Source organism: Rhinoderma darwinii, chromosome 2 (assembly GCF_050947455.1).
Source record: "Rhinoderma darwinii isolate aRhiDar2 chromosome 2, aRhiDar2.hap1, whole genome shotgun sequence".
Lineage (NCBI taxonomy): Eukaryota > Metazoa > Chordata > Amphibia > Anura > Rhinodermatidae > Rhinoderma > Rhinoderma darwinii.
Window position 1 is genome coordinate 251,811,249 of NC_134688.1, and position 24,096 is coordinate 251,835,344.

General features: G+C 44.0%; 1 protein-coding gene across 2 annotated transcripts; it reads right to left on the minus strand.

Annotated features, from left to right (window-relative positions):
- Positions 1–13,736: 13,736 nt before the first annotated feature.
- LOC142742902 (zinc finger and BTB domain-containing protein 8A.2-like) lies at positions 13,737–22,615 on the minus strand. 2 transcript variants are annotated; one of them, XM_075853122.1, is made up of 4 exons: positions 22,373–22,615; positions 18,662–19,549; positions 16,217–16,386; positions 13,737–14,273 (listed from the first exon to the last, which is right to left on the minus strand). In XM_075853122.1, the coding sequence occupies exons 2-4, from the start codon at positions 19,536–19,538 to the stop codon at positions 13,947–13,949; spliced, it is 1,374 nt and encodes a 457-aa protein (XP_075709237.1). In that variant the 5' UTR covers positions 19,539–19,549; positions 22,373–22,615; the 3' UTR covers positions 13,737–13,946. The 2 variants fall into 2 exon arrangements, with proteins under 2 accessions (XP_075709237.1, XP_075709238.1); XM_075853123.1 differs by lacking the exon at positions 22,373–22,615 and adding an exon at positions 22,106–22,335.
- Positions 22,616–24,096: the final 1,481 nt, after the last annotated feature.

Genomic DNA, 24,096 nt, shown 5'->3' on the forward strand with positions numbered 1-24,096 from the left:
CCCGGAGGAGTGGCATGCATTTGTGTGGTGACCCGAGTTATATGCTGATAATGTACTGTACTGGCACAGTAGAAATGTAACATGTTATGCTATAAATGGGTACCACTATGTATAGCAATCTTATACATTATAGGGCTTGGAATGAGGGTAAGTAGTAGAAACATCAGCATATGCCCATTCACCTGCTCCTCTAGATCTCCACAGGCAGCTAGCCATGCATAGGTATGTCACTATGGACGAGCACTGGCTACATTGTGCACAGATTTCTAATATTTCTACACCATTTGACAGACTTCTTATTCATTACTAAGATGCCAATGATTTGTGGTACTCCAGCTGATCTCAGGGCATGCTAGGAGTTGTAGTTTCACAATAGCTGTGGAGACATTGGTTGCGGATGACTCCTTTCAGCCTTATACTCACTATAGTGTTAAAACAAAGTGTGGTTTTGATGCCGTACAAGCTATTTAGATGGCCGCTTGCCTAGAGGTTCTCCACCTACAGGCCATATGGCCTCTGCGTGCTGCTGTACCATGCCGTCAGGTGCCATATGTACAGAGCTATTCTCCCATAGAAGCAGTGCAATGGAGCATATCCCCCAAAAATTCTATTAAAGTCATATGGAATCTGACATTAAAAAAAAATTTGGTTTTGTGCACCGTTTTGTAAGGAGATGTAATATGGCCGTGGGCATGAGGCTTCGTCTGGATTGGTTATGGTTGTCTGGTCATTGGGGAGCATCTTAGCCCGTATCCACAGGAAAGGATTCCATACCTGGTGTTAGGTGGGGTTCACACACAGCTTTTTGCGCGCTTTTTTTTGGCATTTTTTAAATGCGGCCAGTGAAATATAAAATGGGCTATATTCAACTGTGGTTTGGTTTGTGGCGTTTTAGATGTTTGTTTTTTTTTGTATGGTCAGTAGCGTTATTTTCCATACACCGCATTCTCTAGGGGTCGCGTTTTTTTTCTGGCGTTTTTCCATAGGCTTCTCTATAGCATTTCAAAAGTGCCAGAAAAAAAAAGTATGTACAAAATGACACTGAATGGAAAATAGAAAAAAAAACGATGTAAGGCTGGGTTCCTACGGGACGGAGGGAATTCCGGGTGAAAAACCGCACCAAACTGTGGTGCAGTTTTTCATCCAGAATGTCCGCTGCGAAAAACGGCAGCACTTAGCAGACCTGCTAGCAGGCTGGCCTCTGGGGATGACGTGTCATCCCAGGAGACCGCGGCAGCCTGTGGTTGGCTGCTGCGGCGGTCACATGGGATGAACCGTCATCCCAGGAGTCCGGCCTCCTGGGATGATGTTTCATCCCATGTGACCACTGCTACAGCCAACCACAGGCTGCCGCGGTCTCCTGGGATGACACATCACCCCAGGAGGCTGGCCTGGAGGAAGAAACAGACTCCTGGGTAAGTATAAGATTTTAATTTTTTTTTAAATCGCAGAGTTGCGTATTTTGCTGCGTTCGCGTTCTGGCTCTTATAGGAATGCATTGAGAGGGTTCTAGTGATTCTAGACCAGGTCAGAATGAAGATCACGTGAGCAGTGCTATACCCGAAAACGACGTAATGCACGGATTGATAAGTATTTCTGCACACAGCACCCCACTGAAAAACCGATGTACAAATGGAGGGGGATATAAAATTAAAAAACGTGGAGTGCTCCTTTAACCCCTTCCCAACATCCCCACGTAGATTAATGGGCTGCAGCGCTGGTCCTTGTGCCTGCAGCTCGTTAATCTACGTGTACTCCTAACAGAGCACACAGGCTCTCCCCGCAGCCTGGCATCACCCAGTACAGGCAGTTACTGGCAGCCTTAGTACTGGGGAAAACATCGGGTCGGATCACAGCGGTGATCCGAACCGATTAACCCCTTAAATGCGGCGGTCAATAGCGACCACCGCATTTAAGTGGTTATAACAATATCGGCACCCCGCTACGAGATTGTCGATTGTTGCTATGGCAACCGGAAGCATAACAAAGGCCTCCGGTCTGCCATCTATGGAAGGCGAATAGATCCTGCCAGAGGCAGGACCTAATATGCCCCCTGTCAGTGTGAAACTGACCGGTATAATACCCTGCAATACATAAGTATTGCAGGGTATTATAACAATGATCCAACAATTGGATCTTTAAGTCCCTAGTGGGACTAAAACAAAAAAAGTTACAGAAAAAATGTACAAAAGTAAAATTTAGAAATAATAAAATAAAAAATCGCCCTTTTTCCCTTATAAAGTCCTTTATTATTAGAAAAAAAATTGAATAAACTGCATAATTAGTATCCCCGTGTCCGTAACGGCCTGAAATATAAAAGTATAATGTAGTTTATCCCGCACGGTGACCACAATAAAAAAGATAATTAAAAATAGCGATTCTAGTATAGTTTTTTAGTCACTTCAGCTCCCAAAAAATTGAATAAATAGGGATCAAAAAGTCGCATGTACTCAAAAATGGTACCAATAAAAACGACAGTTCCGCAAAAAACAAGCCCTCACACAACATTCTTGATGGAAAAATAAAAAAAAGTTGTGGCTCTTCGAATATGCTGACACAAAAACAAATATTTTTTTTTTAAAACCGTGATTTTATCGTGCGAACACTGCAAAACGTAAAAAACATATACACATGGTATCGCCGTAATCACTTCGACCCACAGAATAAATTAAATATGTCATTTATAGCGCACAGTGAACGCCGTAAAATAAAAGAATAAAAAACAATAGAAGTTTTCACAGCCTAATTGCACTAAATTCAGCAAAAAAAAAACTATGGGATCAAAATGCTCACTATACCCCTAGATAAATTCTTTTTAGGGCTGTAGTTTCCCAAATGGGGTCACTTCTGGGGGGTGTCCACTGATTTGGTCCCACAGGGGATTTGCAAATGCGACATGACACCGGAAAAACCAATCCAGCAAACTTGAGCTCCAAAATTCAAATAGCGCTCCTTCCCTTCTGAGCTCCGCCGTGTCTCCAAACAGCCGTTTATTACCACATATGGGGTATTGTCGTAATCAGGAAAAATTGCTTTACAAATCTTGGGGCGCTTTTTCTTCTTTATTCCTTGTAAAAATTGATAATTTCTAAGTTTTATTGGAAAAGATGTAGATTTTAATTTTTACGGATGAATTCCACTAAATTCAGCAAAAAAACCTGTGGGGTTAAAATGCTCACTATACCCCTTGATAAATTCCTTGAGGGGTGTAGTTTCCCAAATGGTATCTTTTTGGGGGTGTTTGCACTATTTTGGCCCCAAACAAAGACCTCTTCAAACCTGACATGGTGCCTAAAATATATTCTAAAAAAGGAGGCCCCAAAATCCTGTAGGTGCTCCTTTGCTTCTGAGGCCTGTGTTTCAGTCCATTATCACACTAGAGCCACATGTGGGATATTTCTAAAAACGGCAGAATCTGGGTAATAAATATTGAGTTGCATTTCTATGCTAAAACCTTCTGTGTTACACAAAAAAATGGATTAAAAATGATTTTCTGATAAAAACTGAAATTTGTAAATTTCCCCTCTACTTTGCTTTAATTCCTGTGAAACACCTAAAGGGTTAAGAAACTTTCTAAATGCTGTTTTTAAAATTGGGAGACTTATGGGGGTTTCTAATATATAAGGCGCTCAAAGCCACTTCAGAAGTGAACTGGTACCTATAAAAATAGGTTTTGGAAATTTTCTTGAAAATGTGAGAAATTGCTGCTAAAGTTCTAAGCCTTGTATCGTCCTAGATATAAAAAAAAAAGGACGTCCAAAAAACGATGCAAACATAAAGTAGACATATGGGAAATGTTAATTACTAACTATTTTGTGTGGTATTACTATCTGTTTTACAAGCAAATACATTTAAATTTAGAAAAATGCTAATTTTTGCACATTTTCTCTAAAGTTTGGTGTTTGTCACAAAAAAATACTGAATTTATTGATAAAAAATTTTCCACTAACATAAAGTACAATATGTCACGAGAAAACAATCTCAGAATCGCTTGGATAGGTAAAAGCATTCCCAAGTTATTACCACATAAAGTGACATGTCAGATTTGTAAAAATCATCTGTGTCCACAAGGCCAAAACAGGCTCCGTTCTGAAGGGGTTAAGGTGGAAACTCTCCTGCTTTTACATATCCGTAATTAACTAGGTTTCGGTACAAATTTTTATTTTATTTTCTGTAGTAAAAACCAGGATTGGTATTTCTTTCCTTCTGTTCTATTTAAATGAGGCCATAAAATGCTAACGACATTAGATGTAACATTTCTCTTCCTAAGGCTTTGTACACATCTGCGCCGGGGCTCCGTTCATGGGTTCCGACTGAGCTTTCTGTCAGGGGTACCCATGAACGGAACCCTAAATGAAACAAACAGAAACCGTAGGTTTCCGTTTGCATCACCATTGATTTCAATGGTGACGGATCCAGTGCAAATGGTTTACGTTTGTCACCTTTGTTTAAGGGTTCCGTCAATACTGTAGTAGACTGCGCTATTCATTCTGTCAAAACAGCGGAACCCTTAAACAACAGTGACAAACGGAAACCATTTGCATCGGATCCGTCACCATTGAAATCAATGGTAATGCGAACGGAAACCCATGGTTTCCGTTTGTTTCAGTCAGGGTTCCCCTGAAGGAAAGCTCAGACGGGACCCATGAAGGGAGCCCTGATGGAGATGTGAAGAATGGGTGTGTGCTGTGCGTGATTTCCATGCACAGCACACAGACTAGTTTTACATTCGTCTGAATGAGCCCTAAGACAGATAGTAATACCACACAAAATAGTTACTCGTTAAAGTGAACCTTTCACCTGCCCATACATGTGCAGCATGTAATAGGCCGGGCTTCACAAACCCTGTCTCACTTTACATTTTTTTCCTATCTTCCTCCGTTATTTACATATTGGTGCCGTTATATTTGGCGCCCGATATGTAAGTAAGCCCCATAACTGTCAATGGGCCTTTCTATCTAACTAAATGGCAAGGTCTTCGCTCTGACACTGTCCAATCAGCTACAGACAGTGTCAGAGCGGCTTGTTCTGTGTTGACTCCCGCAAGAACACACACAGACTGGTGGCTCTCAGTCTGTGTGTGTGCTCGCGGGAGGGAACACAGCGCAAGCCGCCCTAACAGTGTCCGTAGCTGATTGGACAGTGTCAGAGCGACGAGATCATGCCCCCTTGCCAGTTAGTTAGATAGAAAAGCCCCATTGACAGTTCTGGGGCTTATTTACATATCAGGCGCCAAATATAACGGCACCGGAATGTAAATAACGGAGGAAGTTTAGAAAAATTATTTCAAGTGAGACAGGGTTTGTGAAGCCCGGCCTATTACATGCTGCACATGTATGGGCAGGTGAAAGGTTCACTTTAACATGTCCCATATGTCTACTTTATGTTTGCATCGTTTTTTGAACATCCTTTTATTTTTCTAGGACGTTACAAGGCTTAGAACTTTAGCAGCAACTTCTCACATTTTCAAGAAAATTTCCAAAACCTATTTTTTTGGGGACCAGTTCAGTTCTGAAGTGGCTTCGAGGGCCTTATGTATTAGAAACCCCCCATGCCACCTCATTTTAAAACTGCACCCCTCAAAGTATTTAAAAAAGCATTTAGAAAGTTTCCTAACCCTTTAGGTGTTTCACAGGAATGACCTAAAATATTTATTTTACAAAATTCATTTTTTTTCTGTGAATCAAGGTTTTACCAGAGAAAAGCAACTTCATATTTATTGCCCAGGTTCTGCAGTTTTTAGAAATATCCCACACGTTGCCCTAGTGTGTTACATGACTTAAACACAGGCCTCAGAAGACAAGGAGCACCTACAGGATTTTGAGGACTTTTTATTAGAATATATTTCAGGTTTGAAGCGGTCCTGTGGTGCCAAAACATAGGAAACACCCCCAAAAAGAGACCATTTTAGAAACTACACACCCCAAGGAATTTATCTAGGGGTATAGTGAACATTTTGACCTCACATCTTTTTTGCTAAATGTATTGGAATTAGGCCGTAAAAAGGAATAAAAGAGAAATAGCACCTCAACATTTGTAAAGAAATTTCTCCCGAGTACGGCAATACTCCATACGTAGTCATAAACGGCTGTTTGGACACACAGCAGAGCCCAGAAGGGAAGGAAAACAATTTGGCTTTTAGAGCTGATATTTTACTGTAATGGTTTTAGGGTGGAATGTCGCATTTGCAAAGCCCCTGAGGGACCAAAACAACGAAAACCCCTAAAAGTGACCCCAGTTGTGAAACTACACCCTCAATGAATCTATCTAGGAGTATAGTGCGCATTGAGACCCTACAGGTCTTTTGCAGACTTTATTGGAATTAGGCCATGAAAATCAAAAAATTTTTCCACTACAGTTTAGAATGTTTTTTCATTTTTACAAGGGATAAAGGAAAAAAAGAACCCCAACATTTGTAAAGGAATCTCTCCCAAATACGGCAATACCCCATACGTGGTCGTAAGCTGATTTGTGGACACACGGCAGGGCTCCGAATGGCAGGAGTGCTAATTGGCATGCTGATTTTGCAGGATTGTTCTTCAGGCACCATGTCGCATTTGCAGAGCCACTGAGGACTAGTACAGTAGAAACCCTTGAGAAGTAACTCAATTTTGGAAAGACACCCCTCAGGGCATTCATCTAGGGGTATAGTGAGCATTTTGACCCCAGAGGTGTTTCATAGATTTTATTAGAATTAGGCAGTGAAAATGAAAAATTATATTTTTCCCAAAAATATGTAGATTTAGCTCTAAATTTTTTCTTTTCACAACAGGTAATCAGAGAAAAAAACCACCCCAAAAAAATGTGTTACTCAATATCTCCCAAATATGGCAATACCCTATATGTGGTTGTAAACTGCTGTTTGGGCACATGGCAGGGCTCAGAAAGAAAGAGCGCCATTTTGCATTTTGAGCTCAGATTTTGCTAGATTGCTGTTCGAGCGCAATGCCACATTTGCAAAGCCCCTGAGGTACCAGAGCTTAGACATATGACAGGGCTCAGAAGTGAAAAAGCACCATGCCCGTTTGAGTCCTATTTTGGTGATTTTTCACAGCATTGGCCAAATAGTGAAAGAAACACGCCAGAAGTGACGCCATTGTGGAAACTACACCTCTCAAGGCATTTTTTAAGGGGTTTTGTCACCACAGTTGTTTTATTATTAGAAATTAATGCACAGTTGATGGTGCAAAGTAAAAATATATATTTTTTTCTACAGATTGTCATTTGTGCCCAATATGTGGTGCCCAGCTTGTGCCACTATGAAAAGACAGCTCCCTATTTATTATGCCATTTTTCCTTGCTTGCCCAGACATACGACAGGGTTCAGGAGTGTAAAAGCACCATGCGCATATGAAGTTATTATGGAGATTTATGCAGCATTGGCCGTCAAATAGTACAACAAACTCCCAAGAAGTGACCCCATTTTGGAAACTACACCCCTCATTGCATTTATCAAGAAGGAATTAATGTGCAGCGGATGGTGCAAAGTAAAAATTGAAGTTTTCCGCTGATATGCCATTTTAGTGCACAATATGTTGTGCCCAGTTTGTGCCACTGAAGACAAATACCTCATAAACTGTTAAGCATGTTCTCCCTGGTACAGTAATGATATATATGTGGACGTAAACTGATGTTTGTGCACGCTGTAGGGTTCAGAAAGGAGGGAGCACCATTTGGCTTTTGGAGCGCAGATTTTGCTTAGTAGTAGGTGTGTTTGGGGTTTTGCTGGTATTTGAGTGTATAATGTGGGGGCATGTTATGCCCGTGGTCGCTGACCGCCGGCTTATCCCACTTACCGGTAGTCGCAATCCTCAGGATCCGGGTCAGGGTCGCCTCCCACTGAGACGCTGGCACACACTGCTCTCTCCTCATGCTCTCACCTCCTGCTGTTGCCTGTATGGTGCGCGAGCATGTCACCAGTCTTAAAGGGCCAGCGCGTACACCAGGAAATTCACCCCAAGCCAATCCCTGCATACCCGGGACTTTAAAAGGAACCTTGCCCACTTCCACTTTGCCTGAGCAATATTATTGTGTTTTCCCAGTGTTTGTCATTCAAATGGTTCATTAGCCATATCCTGTATCCAATATCTGTGTCCATTGTCCAAGACAACTTCTGTGTTCAAGACCATTGTCCGAGACAACTTCTGTGTTCAAGTTCATTGTCCGAGACAACTTCTGTGTTTAAGTCCATTGTCTGAGACGACTCGTTTCCAATAGTCTGGCAGAAGCCAGCTTCCGATTAGTCCAACACCAGCGTGCTTCTGATTATCCGGCATAAGCCAGCAACCCAGGTACTTTCACTGTAGTGACTGTCATTGAAATTTTGTTTGATCAGCTTCTACTCCACTACGGCGGAGCGGCCCAGTGGGTCCACATACCCCATAGCCATGACAATTTGCTCAGGCCATGGAACCTGCTGGTCAATTCAAGACGTCGGTCCAAGCAATGCAAGCAGATATGAGAGATCTCCGTGCACGCTAGGATCAGCTTCTGCTAGCAGTCAATACTATTGCCACATGCTTGGATCTTGCTTCTGTTCCTGCCCCACCTACTCCACTGCCCTCCAGCACTCTATTCAGTTCTGGGTCCGGAATTTTGTTGCCACTTCCACTTCGTTACATTGGAGATGCAACAACCTATAGGGGCCAACCAGTGCAAGATCCACTTCCAGTTCCACGCACAGCTCTTCCCCTCTGATCTTACCAAGATTGCCTTTATTGTCTCCCTCCACTCTGGCAAAGCTGTGGCATGGGCGAACCCTATCTGGGAACGTGAGGGTCCGGAATCTTCTAATCTATAGTTATTCCTGTAAAATTTTCGCACTATGTTTGAAGAACCGGGCCGAACGTCTTCACTTCTAACTCTTGGCTAAGGGGAGTCGATGGTAGGAGAATACGCTATCCAGTTCCGTACTTGGGCAGCAGAGCTTGCCTGGAATAATGAGGCCTTGGTGGCAACCTTCTGGCAAGGATTAGCTCCTCAAATAAAAGATGAGCTGGCGGCCCGAGATCTTCCTTGGATGCCCTAATTCTTCTGGCTACACAGATAGACATGAGGTTCCAAGAATGCGCCCAGGAAGTTTGTAGCGAAAAAAGGTCCTACAGACTAGCGCCTAGGTTCCAGAGACCACAGCTACAACCTTCGGTTGTTGTCCCTGAAGAGCCAATGCAGGTGGACAGACTCAGGCTGTCTGACCAGGAGTGGCAGCACAGACGTTCAGCAGGATTATGTCTGTACTGTGACTATAAGGGTCATTTTGTGCGTCAATGCCCCCAGAAGCCGGGAAACTCCAGCACCTAGTGTTGGTAGGAGAGACTACCCTAAGTGGATCGATGCCAGCTGCAAATTTCTCTACAAAGCTATACATTCCTGTGACAATCTCCACTGGTGAAGAATTGCACTCTATTCCTGCTTATCTGTATTCTGGAGCAGCTGCTAATTTCATCCAACAGGCCTTAGCAGGCCGTCTCCACTTGCCCACAATTCCTCTGGAGAAACCTCTGGCGGTCGGTTCTGTGAATGGTCAACCTCTACCTGATCCAATTCTTTCCATCACCAAACCTCTGAAGTTGCAAGTGGGAGTTCTTCACTCAGAACAAATAGTTTTTTATGTCCTGCCAAAAGCTATTACCCCAATCCTCCTGGGACTGCCATAGCTTCGCCAACACGCTCCTGTCCTTGACTGGAATTCCAGAGAGATTAGGCCAAATGGGTACCAGATGTTTTCACCGCTGCCTGCCTCAGGTTCGTCCTGTCCTGTCCCCGACGCCTCAGTCACTCTCTGGACTGCCTCCACAGTATGCCTGTTTTACAGATGTCTTCAGCAGGAAGGAGTCTGAGGTCCTTCCTCCCCATCGTTCCTACTATTGTCCAGCTGAATTGCTCCCTGAAGCTTCAACTCCTCATGGCTTGTTTATCCTCTCTTCTTGCCTGAAACCCAGGCAATGTCAGCATATGTCAAGAAGAACCTCGATAGGGGGTTTATCAGGATGTCTACTTTTCCAGCCACAGCCAGATTCTTCTTCGTAGGAAAAAAGGATGGATCTCTCTGACCATGTATCAACTATCGTGGTTTAAAATAAATCACTTTCAAGAACGTAAACAACATCTTCTGGGATCTACGGTATGTCTGTGTGGTGGTACATCTAGACGACATCTTGATTTACTCATCAGCTCTAACGACGCATCGGAAGCATCTGGGCTATATAATCTCAGATCCAGGTGGATCCGGAGAAAGGGAAGTCCGTCTTAGAGTGGCCATGTCCTCAAGGTCTCCGTGCCATACAGAAATTTCTTGGTTTCGCAAATTTCTACTGTCAATTAATCCCAAATTTCTCGTCTTGTACTGCTCCAATCTCAGCTCTCACCAAGAAGAGAGTGAACGCTAAGCTCTATACCGCTGAGGCAGAGTTGGCAGTCATCATCCTCAAAGAGAGCCTTCAATTCAGCTTCCGTTCTTCACCATCCTGATGTGTCTCGGCAGTTCTTGTTGGAGGATGATGCTTCTTCCATTGGTGCTGGAGCACTTATTTTTCAAAGAAACTCCAAGGGTAAGATATTATCTTGTGGCTTTTCTAATCTCTTCTCTCCTGCAGAACGCAACTACTCTATTGGGGACCGTTGGTCACTGTTCTTTGTCAGATTCCAGTTCCTACTTCCATCCTGCTGATAAAAATATAAAGGCCAATGCCCTGTCACGATCATTTGAAACAGATGATTCAGAGGAGGACCCTCAACATATCATTGATAATTTTTTTTATGTTAACTCTCTGCAGATTAAAGACATTCTTCCTGGAAACATTTTTGTTCGTCCTGCTGACAGAAAACAAATACTCCTCTGGGGTCATAATTCCTGTAATGTTAGCGATTAAATCAAGGCTGCTGGAGTCTGGCGGGAGAGAGCAAGCACGTAAACCGCAACCCCAAATCCGCAACCACTTTGATCAACAGCGTCTAAGGCTACCCTGAGGTGTTCGCCAGAGCCGACCGCAAGGTGGGATAGACTTTGCTGCTCAGAACCCAGGCTGTCTTAGCAGAGTGCAGTCAGGGACGAGAAGAGCAATGCAGGCAAACTTGAGCTGGAAACCAGACAGCCAGAGGGAAACAAAGTTCAAAACAGAAGGCAAGCGGATAACAGGAATAGCAAAAGGTCAAAACCGGTTGGGAGCGGATAATCAATATCGGTAAGCATAGAGTAAAATGGGACACAAGCCAAGGTCAGTGTACACGAGGTCCAGAATCAGAAGTGCAGGTGATGTCAGAAGCTTGATCAGAAACCAAAGGAGGAAATTCACAAGCAAAGGACAGGTGGAAAAGACAGGCATAAATACAACCCCACAGCTGATTGGCAGACGGTCAGGGAAAAGAGATAGGCTCAAGGCAACGGAAGAACTGCACAAAAGCTAGGGACCTTAAAGGAGCAGGTGTTTTCCTAACAATTCCAAGTTGGCTGGACACTCTGGTGTCCGTAAATACTCAGGACTTTGTTTCTCGTCACTACTGGTGGCCCACGCTGCCTAAAGATGTTGTGGACTATGTCTTCTCTTGTATAAACTGTGCCCATAGGTGTTATAGGTCCTCTTTAAAAAAAAAATACCTGTATATCACCACACCGACTCCACCCCTCTTGCTGCTACCCACATGCTGTGACCAGTGTGTAGAGTAGACTGTATATGCGCATGTGCCGGTCAGTAATTATGTAGTCACATGACTATGTATATATATTATACTGTGTGGTGGTAACTTTTATTACAATGCAGATTGAGGATGAGCACATATTTGCTTTACATGGATCCTGAGGTGATTCAACTGAACAAGCCATTTCTCAAAACTTAGTTTCCCCGTTCATCTCATTGCCACAGGTCCGGCTTTTCTAATCGCCGGCAAACAGCTGTCATCGCCAGGGATGCAGCCACTACAGAGGTAACGTATTAATACATGGCTGTGTTAAATCCACCAGAATGGGAGCTGCTCTTACTAGCTCTCCCTTTGGCTTATAGACACGAGACCCAAGTGGGGAGCCTCAGTATGACGTCTTTGATAACGGAAAGATTCCTAAAAAAAATATTACTTTCCAAGAAAACCCTTTTAGTGCATGCTCACAGATTTCATTGCGGAAAATCCGCAGTGTATTACAGTAGAAGGAAAGTGGATGAGATTTGAACATATCTCACCCACTGGCTGTGGAAAAAAATCAGCCAAGAATCCATTCATAAATTGAATTCTTGCACTTTTGTTGCGGTTTTTGCCCATTGAATTCCAGAGGAGGTAAAAACCTGCAACAAACAGAAATGTTCTGCTTTTTGCTGCAGAAAAGCAGTGATTCCGCAAATCAGGAAAAAAACAGAACTTTTCTTGTTTAAATTTAATTGAAAAAAGTCTATACTTATCCCCTTGGGCCTCTGACGCGTCCCCCTGTTCTACGTGCAGCTCGTTTCATCCCATGTGACTGCTGCAGCCAATCACATACTGTAGTGGTCACATGGGCTGCAGCTTCATCATATGAGGCTGAGCTGCATGGAGAACAGAGGGATGCGTCACTATGGCAACTTAAGTGAGGTAAGAATTTGCTTTTTCTTTTTCTACTCTGTTTTCCGCAACAGAGATTCCAGCTGGAAATCTGCACGACAATTTAGTGCAGTTTTTAGTCCGGAATTCCCTGCGGGTTCTAGGTCGAATACGCTGCGTACTTTTAAGCAGCGTATATACTCCCTATGTGCACATACCCTCTATTCATGGAGGATTTGATCAGGAATTCCCTCTACCAGCTAAATAATACTTTAATATGGCATCGAAGAAGTGTTTGTTACAAGGAAACCTTTTTAAACCCATTACTAAATGGGTGATTGTTCACTGTATGTTCTCATAATCCTCCTCTGTTCTTCTAAACTGGTAATAGGTGAACAGACTTGTGCTTACAATATGAGATCTTAGTGCAAATTACCGTAGAAGACCAAAAACCACAAAATATGGACGTATTGATCCATACAGAAGCACTAGACTCCGATGCAAATTAAGTCAGTCTTGTAAATTTACCCTCCCAAAAAGCACAGACTAAGAAAACAACCGCTTTTACAAGCAGACTTGTATGAGTATAAGGCCTCATGCACACGACCGTAGCCATGTGCATGGCCGTGATTTTCGGGTCAGCCGGCTGCGGACTGTCAGCTGCGAGCCACCCGCAAATCGCGGGACATGCACATGGGCACGGCCATTATTTTAAATGAGCCCGGACCGCAGAAGACGGCTGTAAGGGTATGTTCACACGGCCTATTTACGGACGTAATTCGGGCGTTTTTGCCCCGAATTACGTCCGAAAATAGCGCCTCAATAGCGCTGACAAACATCTGCCCATTGAAAGCAATGGGCAGACGTTTGTCTGTTCACACGAGGCGTAATTTACGCGCCGCTGTCAAAAGACGGCGCGTAAATAGACGCCCGCGTCAAAGAAGTGACCTGTCACTTCTTTGGCCGTAATTGGAGCCGTTATTCATTGACTCCAATGAATAGCAGCGCCAATTACGCCCGTAATTGACGCGGCGTTCAAGCGCCTGCAGATGCCGTTACGGCTGATATTACGGGGATGTTTTCAGGCTGAAACATCCCCGTAATTTCAGCCGTTACGGACGCCCTCGTGTGAACATTCCCTAATAAGACTGGTCCGTTCTTTCTGCGGTGCGGGCTCCCGGGCCATGCACAGACCGTAAAAACTATGGTCGTGTGCATGGCCCCATAGAAATGAATGGGGCCGCAATTCTCCCGTGGATTTTTGGGGGAATTGCGGCCGCAAAAGCACGTTCGTGTGCATGGGGTCTAACTCTAAAATAAAAACTATTTACATAGAATAAAATATATATTCATTCTAATAAAAGTACTAATTGGTAATATCTGTCCATAGCCATTGATGGGAAAACTGGAATGTTTCATGGCTGAAGAATTCATCCTTGCTAACATACAAGTGGTTTGATATCCTCATCACTATCCACAACTTCATGTATGATCATGTCAGAAGAGGCATCATCTACAATATATGGTTCAGACAAGCTTCTTTCTCCATGGAAAGTCCAAGGTGGCTCTTTCTCCTCATCACCTGACGAGATTATAGGGTGGTCATCATATTCATCTAACTCCATAGAAAAACTGTTGACTCCGACTTCCGTCACACATTCACTACACAACCGAAATCGCCTCGTCCCCTCCTGGACCACCTGGCCTGATTCATCTGTCACTGGACGCTTGCACCTTCTGCATATAAGTTTCCCAGCCTCGTGAATCTGTCAATAAAAGAAAATGTCAAATGTGCTTCAAAGCATTAAATGCCCTAATTATAGTCTGTTTTGCAATTGTAGAGAAAAACACTAAATACATTATTTTTTTGCAATACTATAGAAATACTTCTGATTTCCACAGCAATAATAGCTACTTTACTGAGAATTTGAGGGGTCACAAACATAGAACTGTACACAGAGCAGCGTTTTGATTAAAGAGGATCTGTCACTAGTTTATTAATCTCCTAACTAATCTAATAGGCGCTAGGATGCTGATAACTACAGTGTGATTAAAAAAAAAAAAAAAAAAAAGTTTATTGATTAATATTGGCTATACTTGCCAAATGGAAGGATACTCTTTTTCTTTTCTCTCTGGGCAGTGTAATATTTTCTGTATAACGCTGTCAAATCCGCATCATGCAGTTTTTCTCTTTCCAGCCCACCAACACACAGTGATCATATAGTATACAGCTTCTATTCTCGCCTGTGTTTTCAACTGGTCATACCTCCGCTTGTTTCACAGCTAGAACTGCGATACTGGTGCCATATGAAAAATTAGAATCTAGTTTTTCATAGGTCACCAGAACCACTGTTGTAGGTTGTCCAAAGCCGGATATATGGCTTTGGACACTTGCCTAGTATAGCCACTTGTCTAGTATAGCCTCATTTGCATATTTAGAAAAATGCTCATAACTTCTAAAATAATAAACTTTTTGGGACACAATTTTCCATAGCATGATCAGTGTGACTGCATCTATTAGATTATCTAGGAGTTTGGGCATTACTAAACTAGTGACAGATCCTCTTTAAACAGGCTCGGTCACCAGTTTCATACTTCCCTATCTCCTACCTAATCTAATAGTTGTAGATAACTACTGTTGTTTTTTTTTTAAAAAAAAACGTTTATTAGTGACAAAGTTATGAGCATTTTAACACTTATGCAAATTTTTAGTAAAAGCCCAACTGAACGTTTTTTTTTTTACTTTAACCAAGTGGGCGTTGTAAAGAAAAGTGTATGACGCTGACCAATCGGCGTCATACACTTCTCTTCAATCATGTCCAGCTTTAGTCACCGCACAGTGTGATCTCGCGAGATCACGCTGTGCCGTCACTTATTTCCGCAGTTCCTTCACCAGAGCGTTGGGAGAATTACCAGACATGGCCTCCAGCCAGTTTTTGTTAGCCTCTCGTGGTAAAAAAAAAAAAGCGGCATGCTCTTTCTTGCCGCAGTTCCGCCTTTGAGCTCCCATTGAAATCAATGGGAGGCAGAGAAAGCATTTTTTGCTGCTTTTTTTGCCCACGGTGCTCAATGGTTGCAGGTAAAAAAACGCAGCAAAAGTCGCAGCAAGAATTTGCAGGCAGGTCAAAATCTGACTCAAAATTCCTGAAGGAATTTTGTGGCAGATTTTTCTATCTGCAAAAAAACTGTGTGTGAACAGGGCCTAAATCAGTTTTTAAGGATCTATTGATAGAAGGTAGACAACCAGCTTATGTTTCATCCCCTTTAGCACACCAGAAACCAGTTATAAGATGGCAATTGACAATGAAAAGAGTAGATGCATGTAGCCAAATGCAACCATCTGCACATGGAGCCACATTAGAGGATTATTTTGTTTCTCAGCATTTATGTAGCGTTTGCGAAGAAGAACTGTGACCTGCTTACTCTGGTGATACCAGTCACTCAATGCAGCTTTAAATCAAGGGCAGTTTCAAGCTCCGTTTATAAAAAATAAAATATATATCCGATGGTAAATGACCACAATGTGCTATGACAGTTGTGTGTGAACCTGTGTATTAGTTAACTCAAATGGTTAATAACTTTATAAGATTTTAAAACCTTCAAAGCCGGCAATAAGGATTAATACATTGTACCTATAAAACTTTGTACTAGTTCTACTGTCATCTTTTTGATATTCTGCAATAATTCATGCTAACTGAAAAAAACATACCGTTCGGAAATGATTGCGGACATGCTCCAGTCTGGTAAACCTTTTCCCACAAGTCTTGCAAGGGTACGGACGCTCCCCTGTATGGCATCGCAAATGGCGCTTCAGATCTGCCTTTCTCTTAACCATGTGTGAACAGAACGGGCATTTGAAACGCATGCTTGGTATAACATCTGTAAGGAAAATATGAAAATGGATAAGATGTAGAAAGAGAAACACCTCCAGCTCACCTTCGTTGCAAATGTGGTTTTTCGGGATGATCGTGCACGGATCCTCGTGTCGGCACACAGTAGATAGACGAGACTAGAAACAATGGGTTTGGGTCCAGCACAGAAGATTTGATAAAATGGAAGAAAAATTTCCGCGTTTAATGGGCCAGTACGTTTGGCAAGTTAAAATCAGGAATGAGGAGCACAGCGTGACATCCTGATAGTGTAAGGAAAAAAGTGATAGTGGTAAATGAAAAGCCTACGCGTTTCAGACGCTGCGAGCGTCCTTAATCATGGCTTCAGCATGGCTTCAGCCATGATTAAGGACGCTCGCAGCGTCTGAAACGCGTAGGCTTTTCATTTACCACTATCACTTTTTTCCTTACACTATCAGGATGTCACGCTGTGCTCCTCATTCCTGATTTTAACTTGCCAAACGTACTGGCCCATTAAACTCGGAAATTTTTCTTCCATTTTATCAAATCTTCTGTGCTGGATCCAAACCCATTGTTTCTAGTCTCGTCTAAAATGGATAAGATATCTGGCCAAAAATATATATTTTTTCTTTTAAAAGTTAGGCCAGTTTCTCACATGTGTAATAGGGGTGTGTTTTTCCATCTGTATTATGGGCCAAATCCCAGCACGACTGTGGGTCTATAGATCTAAACTAGCAGCATCATAGTGAGGCCACTGATTTTAATGGGAAGTGTATAATGCTTCGATTACATCTTCTATAAAGGTGACGGTCTGCGAATGCTGCAAATCGAGACATTGTCAATACTGACCTCGTCATCCAACAGCTCTGTAGGTCAATGTGGAAAACACATCAACACAACAGTATTGTTTTCAGACAGCTATGAGTTTGAGCAGCAGACATTGGATCTCCTACAGGATTAGTATATGTTTATTTTTCAATATTAACCCCTTCCCGCCACAGCCATTTTTTTAATTTTAATTTTCGCTTTTTCCTCCCCACCTTTTAAAAGCCATATTTTTTTATTTTTTTTGGGGGGGTTTCGTTTTTACGGCCTTCACTGTGCTGTAAAAACGACAACTTTATTATGTAGGTCAATATGATTACGGCAATATCAAATTTATATCATTTTTTTATGTTTTACTACGGTTACAAAAAAAAACGAATTGTTAAAAAAAATAAAAAATAGTTTTGGTCATGACTTTTTATTACGTTTTCCCTCGATTATACGGTGAGGGTTATTTATTTTTTACTTATTTTTTGCGGCATGAGCAGTCGTTTTTATTGGTACTATTTTAGGGTACACTAGACTTTTTGATCGCTTGTTTTCATTTTTTGTGGGACATGAGGTGACCAAAAAACAGCGATTCTGGCATTCACATATTTGTTTTTACGGCATTCATCATGCGGTTTAAATGTTATAATTTAATAGTTCTGACTTTTACGGACGTAGCGATACCACTTATGTTTATTTTTTTACATTGCTTTAGGGGAGAAATAGGAAAAGGTATCTTTTTTAACTTTGACATTTTTTTGTACATAAAAAAACAAAACTTTATTTGATTTATTTTTTTTAACTTGCGATTAGTCCCCGTGGGGGATTTGAAATTGCGATAGTTGAATTGCTTGCACGGAATACTGCAATTCTAATGTATTGCATTATATCGTGTTTCTGACAATCTCCTATTAAGCCCTGCCAGGGTACAAAGATGGCAGACCTGGGGGCCTTTATCAGGCTGGATTCACGCGAGCATGTTCGGTCCGTAAAGGACGGAACGTATTTCGGCCGCAAGTCCCGGACCGAACACACTGCAGGGAGCCGGGCTCCTAGCATCATAGTTATGTACGACGCTAGGAGTCCTTGCCTCGCTGCCGGACAACTGTCCCGTACTGTATTCATCTTTTCATTACAGGACAGTTGTCCGGCAGCGAGGCAGGGACTCCTAGCGTCGTACATAACTATGATGCTAGGAGCCCGGCTCCCTGCACTGTGTTCGGTCCGGGACTTGCGGCCGAAATACGTTCCGTCCATTACGGACCGAACATGGTCGTGTGAACCCAGCCTTAGGGCATCTAATAAATGCCTAACATCAAGGACTCAATCTGTTGACCGTTGCACTTTAATTTTTCCCTGATGAACGAGGGTATTGGGTGATGCGGGTAAAGGTGGGGCACACATTTCTGATTTTAATTGTTGCCTGAAGTTCTTTAACCAAACAAAGTGGAAATAATTGAGTAACGGTCACTGTCTGTACCCAAGCTCACCTCCTTCCCAGCCTCCTTTATCACCCATAACAGTTGGCATTGTGGCATAGATCTGGTCAGCTCTGGTTGCTCGTTTTTTATATGACGATCTCCTTCTTTCTTTGTGATGACTCACTGTTGAGTAATTCAAAATGGCTTCAGTCCCTTCAGTTAGGTATCTACCATTAGACATGTCTGGGTCACAGATAGTATCATTAGCTTCTGAATTAAAGCCGTCCAAGTTGTCAGGAGAGCAAGTTGAACTGGGCAGCTGGGGGATATCCTGTCTATCTAGGACTGTAGTTGCTACAGCCTTGTCCATTTCATTACAGTGTGGCCCATTAGACCTAGTTTGGCTACTATATGAATTCCAGTAATGCTCATTTTTTATGCATTCAGAAATCTCATCCTGTGTCTCATTTGATGGATAGCTGCCTATTCCCCAGCTCACATTGCAAACACCATGGCGACCTGGGAGATGCCTTTTGTCTCTGGTTGACGTGCTAGAGTATACATCCTTTTCACTGATGTCCAGAGATGATTTGATAAACATCTTGCATACGCTGATGACGTCAGTCATTTGTAAATAACTAGCTGCTGACATCACTTCAATGACATTCTGCCCAGACAGGGGTAATTTACCAGAATACACAAAATCTAGTATGGCAGTGAACGTGTCAGCAGAAAAAACATCAAAGGTGGCGGTTGTCGGCTTGCTTACGTCCTTGCAGCTTTGGGACAGCAGCATTTTGAAGTATCCACTGCTGACAAACAGGATATTTCTATGAGCCTTGAACATCTGGCCTTCTACCATGATGTGACAGTCACAAAACAGGTCTTTCTTTCTCTGTTCATCCAACTGCTGCAGGAGTCGAATATGATGAGAGGAGAAATCCATGCTGAAAAGAACTGGAAGCAAAATGCATTCACTATTATTAGTGTTATTCATCAGTTCTTGCTAAACTAGAGCTTACCATCTCTGATCAAAAACATACAGATATGTTGGGGCCATGCTGCCATACCAAAACGTTTCATGTCTCCATGCACTCCGTCTCCAATACAAAATCAAAGTATAAATAGTATGTATAAGACCCAGCTATGTACAATGGGGGCATTGTGCACACATATCCATGTCCTGGACTGTATTAGGACTTACAATGGGGTCTGTTTTAGTCCCATCCTGACGGCAAAACTAGCGCTTCTCTTGCCATCAAGTGTGACTGAACTACCAACAGAGCCTCCAATGGCAATATGAACAAAGCATAAGCAGCCACTAGTGGTGGGGTCAGTATATATGGCACGTCACCGATTCGGCCAGTGATTGGCTGCCATGGTCACGTGTGGAGTATGACATGTCAACACTGCGACCAAGTACAAATAATTACACAATACTCAAAAATCAACGCAATTCAGTGTTGTCCATGCTTTATTATACATTTTTATATATGTTTATATATTTATCCTCTCGGTGGAACTACTGTCTCGTACTGAAAACATGATTACAGTATGGGACAGTTGTCCCGCAGCAAGGCAGGGACTCCTAGTGTCGTACATAACTATGATGCTAGGAGCCCGGCTCCCTGCAGTGTTCGGTCCGGGTCTTCCGGCCGAAATACGTTCCGTCCATTACGGACGCAACATGCTCGTGTGAACCCAGCCTAAGGGGAGATTCACACGAACGTGTATTGGGTCCGTGCGGGTCGCGTGGTTTTCACGCGCCACGCACAGACCAATACAAGTCTATGGGGCAGTACAGACAGTCCGTGCTTTTTGCGCAGCGTTTGTCCGCTGCGCAAAAAGCGCGACATGCTCAATATCTCCGTGTATTTCGCGCATCACGCACCCATTGAAGTCAATGGGTGCGTGAAAACCACGCAGGTCGAACGGAAGCACTTCCGTGCGAACCGACTGTTTCGCGCACCAGCTGTCAAAAGGATGAATGTAAACAGAAAAGCACCACGTGCTTTTCGGTTTCCAAACATCCAAACGGAGTGTCTTTGAGATGAGCGAACCCGGCCAACCAAACTAGTTTTGGCCGAACACGGCAAAAAAATTTCCGTTACACGACGTCAGGAGATAGTCACTGTCCAGGGTGCTGAAAGCGTTAAACTGTTTCAGCACCCTGGACAGTGACTTCCGATCCCAATATACTTGAACGTGTAAAAAAAAAAAGAAGTTCTGACTTACCGAGAACTCCCGGCTTCTTCCTCCAGTCTGACCTCCGGGATGACAATTCAGTCCAAGTGACAGCTCCAGCTAATCACAGGCCAAGCACAGGCTGCAGCGGTCACATGGACTGCTGCGTCATCCAGGGAGGTGGGGCCCGATGTCGAGAGGCGCGTCACCAAGGACGCGTCACCAAGGCAACGGCCGGGAGGGAAGTTCTCGGTAAGTACGAACTTTTTCTTTTTTTTTTTAACAGGTTTCTCGATATTGTGTTCGCCATTCACTGTCGAGGGTGCTGAAAGAGTGACTGCCGATCAGTTAACTCTTTCAGCACCCTGGACAGTGAGACGTCGACTAGACTCATCTCTATGATGGCGGCTGCGCGAAAATCACGCAGCCGCGCATCATACACGGATGACACACGGAGCTATCAAGTGGTTTTTGCGCGCGCAAAAACGCAACGTTCGTCTGAATCAGCCATAAGAGTCATTCCTCAAGTCTTTCCGGGTTTACCCCGCCTCCTTACTTTTGATTGACAGCTCCTCACCATCCCCCAGCACGCAAAATCACACGCTTGTGGATTGATGTCCTCTTCTGGCGTTTGCGCACAAAGGGACACCGGATTATTACGATAAAAGGCGCAAAATATTTGCAGACCGTTATTTAGTCGGAGGAGGCGTTTAGGATAGGAGATAACGGCAATGAACTTTTCATAGCAGCGGCCAGTGAGGGATAAGTAAAGTTCAATAGATGAAATTCTGGGGACAGGTACCCTTTAAGAGGTATCTGTGTTACGTATGTACGTGAGCCGCTCTCCCGCCACATAGCTGGTCACACTGTACATACATAACAGAGATACCTTGTGGAAAATGTCCTGGAGGACCGAAACGTTGCAGAGGTCCGACCCACAAACAAACAAACAAAGTGGCAGCTGCACTAGGAAAGCATTGTGCCACCTTATGTACCGCCAACTTGACTTTTTCCAAGTAGTCACAAAGGTCGGCTATTATTTATAATAATTGGCAGACCACGTGGCTTCCTCAGAAAGCTGTAGTAAATGAATTAATTTATTTTCCCATACTAGTAAGTGAATTTTCTGAAATGACTGTTTGGCACAGAACAGTTCAGCATTTCTAGAGTTTACCACAGCTTGTACAATAATTTACCTCAGAATATTGTAATTAGTGTTTTTAATGGCTTCTGTTACTCTAGAATTGTACTAGGACTAAGCACATTTTATTCTGGTTATTAAGTTATGTACTATTTGCTTCACTAAAATGGAAGTCCTCTTCTAAATACCTATCTAACAATGGCAGTGTGGCACTATATTCATTGCAGCTGGTCCCCGTACAACGAAGTGAATCTGTCATCGAGAATAATCTGTCACATAGGCGGGGTTTGTGTCAGAGCAATTCTGTGAGCGGTTACACCAGATGCCATTCCTGACAGAGTAACAGCTGTGATATTGGGCGGCTCTGGTTGGCTGCGCTAGGTATTATTTACCGGGCAGACAGTGACGGTAACGTGTGTCTAATGTGCGGACGTCCAATGGGCGTTTCCTTTTACCTCTCTCAAAATGCGTCGTCACTCCCCTTTCTCCTCATCTGGCGCCACGCCCTTCACGGGGCGCTACTTCTCTCCTTTTGTTTTCTCATTCAGCCTTCGCTTTATTGCGGAACTGCTTTCCTCGCCCGAATGTGTGGACAAAGAACCAATCACGTGATGACGCCCGAGGGCTGAGACAGCCTTAAAGGGACCGCACCCGGGGCGGAGTATTAAAGTGGATGTCATTGAAATCGGGTGTAAAAGCACAAACAGGTGGAGTTACAGAATGCGTCATTGCTTGGGAGAACCGGCTGCAGCTCCGGGTTGTGGGGCAGCCACTGTTCTGTGTACGTGATACATTGCGTGACGGGCTATAGAGACCTAGAACCCTCATACTAGTGAGCCCGCTAGATTCCTCGCCGCTGGACTGCGGAGCTCTGACAGGCGCACATGCTCTCTGGAAATTGAAGCCCCGACGTGAAAAAACGTTCTAAGAACTATGCACAATTGATGTACTTTTTATCTAAAGTTTAATCGTTGATGCATTTAGGCTGGAATCGCAAATGCAGTTTTTATTTAGCCAAACAGGAGTGGATCCAAAAAGTAGTAAAAGTAAAGGAAAGACTGATAGGCACTGACGACCCAAACTATTAGCCCTTATTCACACGACAGGGTTTCCCGGCCGGGTGACGGCCGTTCATAAATTGGGCGTCAAGCGGCTGCAGTAGGAACAATAGACCCCTAATGGGGCTATTGACACGACCGATTTTTTGACGGCCCGGGAAACCTGGCCATCAAAAAATGGGACATGCCCTATTTTCGGCCATTTACCCGGCCCCCATAGAAGTCTATGGGGCCGGGTAATACACGGCCATCACCGGAATGTGTCCCGAGTGATGGCCATGTATTTCGTCGCTCGCGCTCTCTCTCCTCCTCACAGTGCAGAGTGCATGTGAGGAGGAGGAGGGTCTTTTTTTGCTCCCAGTAGGAGTCGGAATCCCCAATCCCCGGCCGGGGATTGGGGATTCCGCTACAGGAGAAGTGAGTGACTACACTGTCCATATATGGACACAGCGACGTCACTCACTTCTGAAGCGGAATCCCCGACTCTGTGGCCGGGGATTCCGCTACAGGAGAAGTGAGTGACCAAACTGTCCATATATGGACACAGTGACGTCACACTTCTGAAGCGGAATTCCGACCTGTGGCAGGGAATTCCTCTGCAGGAGTAGTCAGTGACTACACTGTCCATATATGGACATTGAAGTCAGTGACTTCTCTTGGAAGGGGGAGGATGGGGGCAACCTACAGGGGGCTGTGTGGCATTACATATAGGGGGCTGGGTGGCATTGCCTGCAGGGGGCTGGGTGGCATTGCCTGCAGGGGGCTGGGTGGCATTACCTGCAGGGGGCTGGGCGGCATTACCTGCAGGCGGCTGGGCGGCATTACCTGCAGGCGGCTGGGCGGCATTACCTGCAGGGGGCTGGGCGGCATTACCTGCAGGGGGCTGGGCGGCATTACCTGCAGGGGGCTGGTCGGCATTACCTGCAGGCGGCATTACCTGCAGGGGGCTGGGTTGCATTACCTGCAAAGGGCTGGGTGGCATTGCCTGCAGGGGGCTGGGTGGCATTACCTGCAGAGGGTTGGGTGGCATTACCTGCAGAGGGTTGGGTGGCATTACCTGCAGGTGGCATTACCTGCAGGGGGCTGGGTGGCATTACCTGCAGGGGGCTGGGTGGCATTAC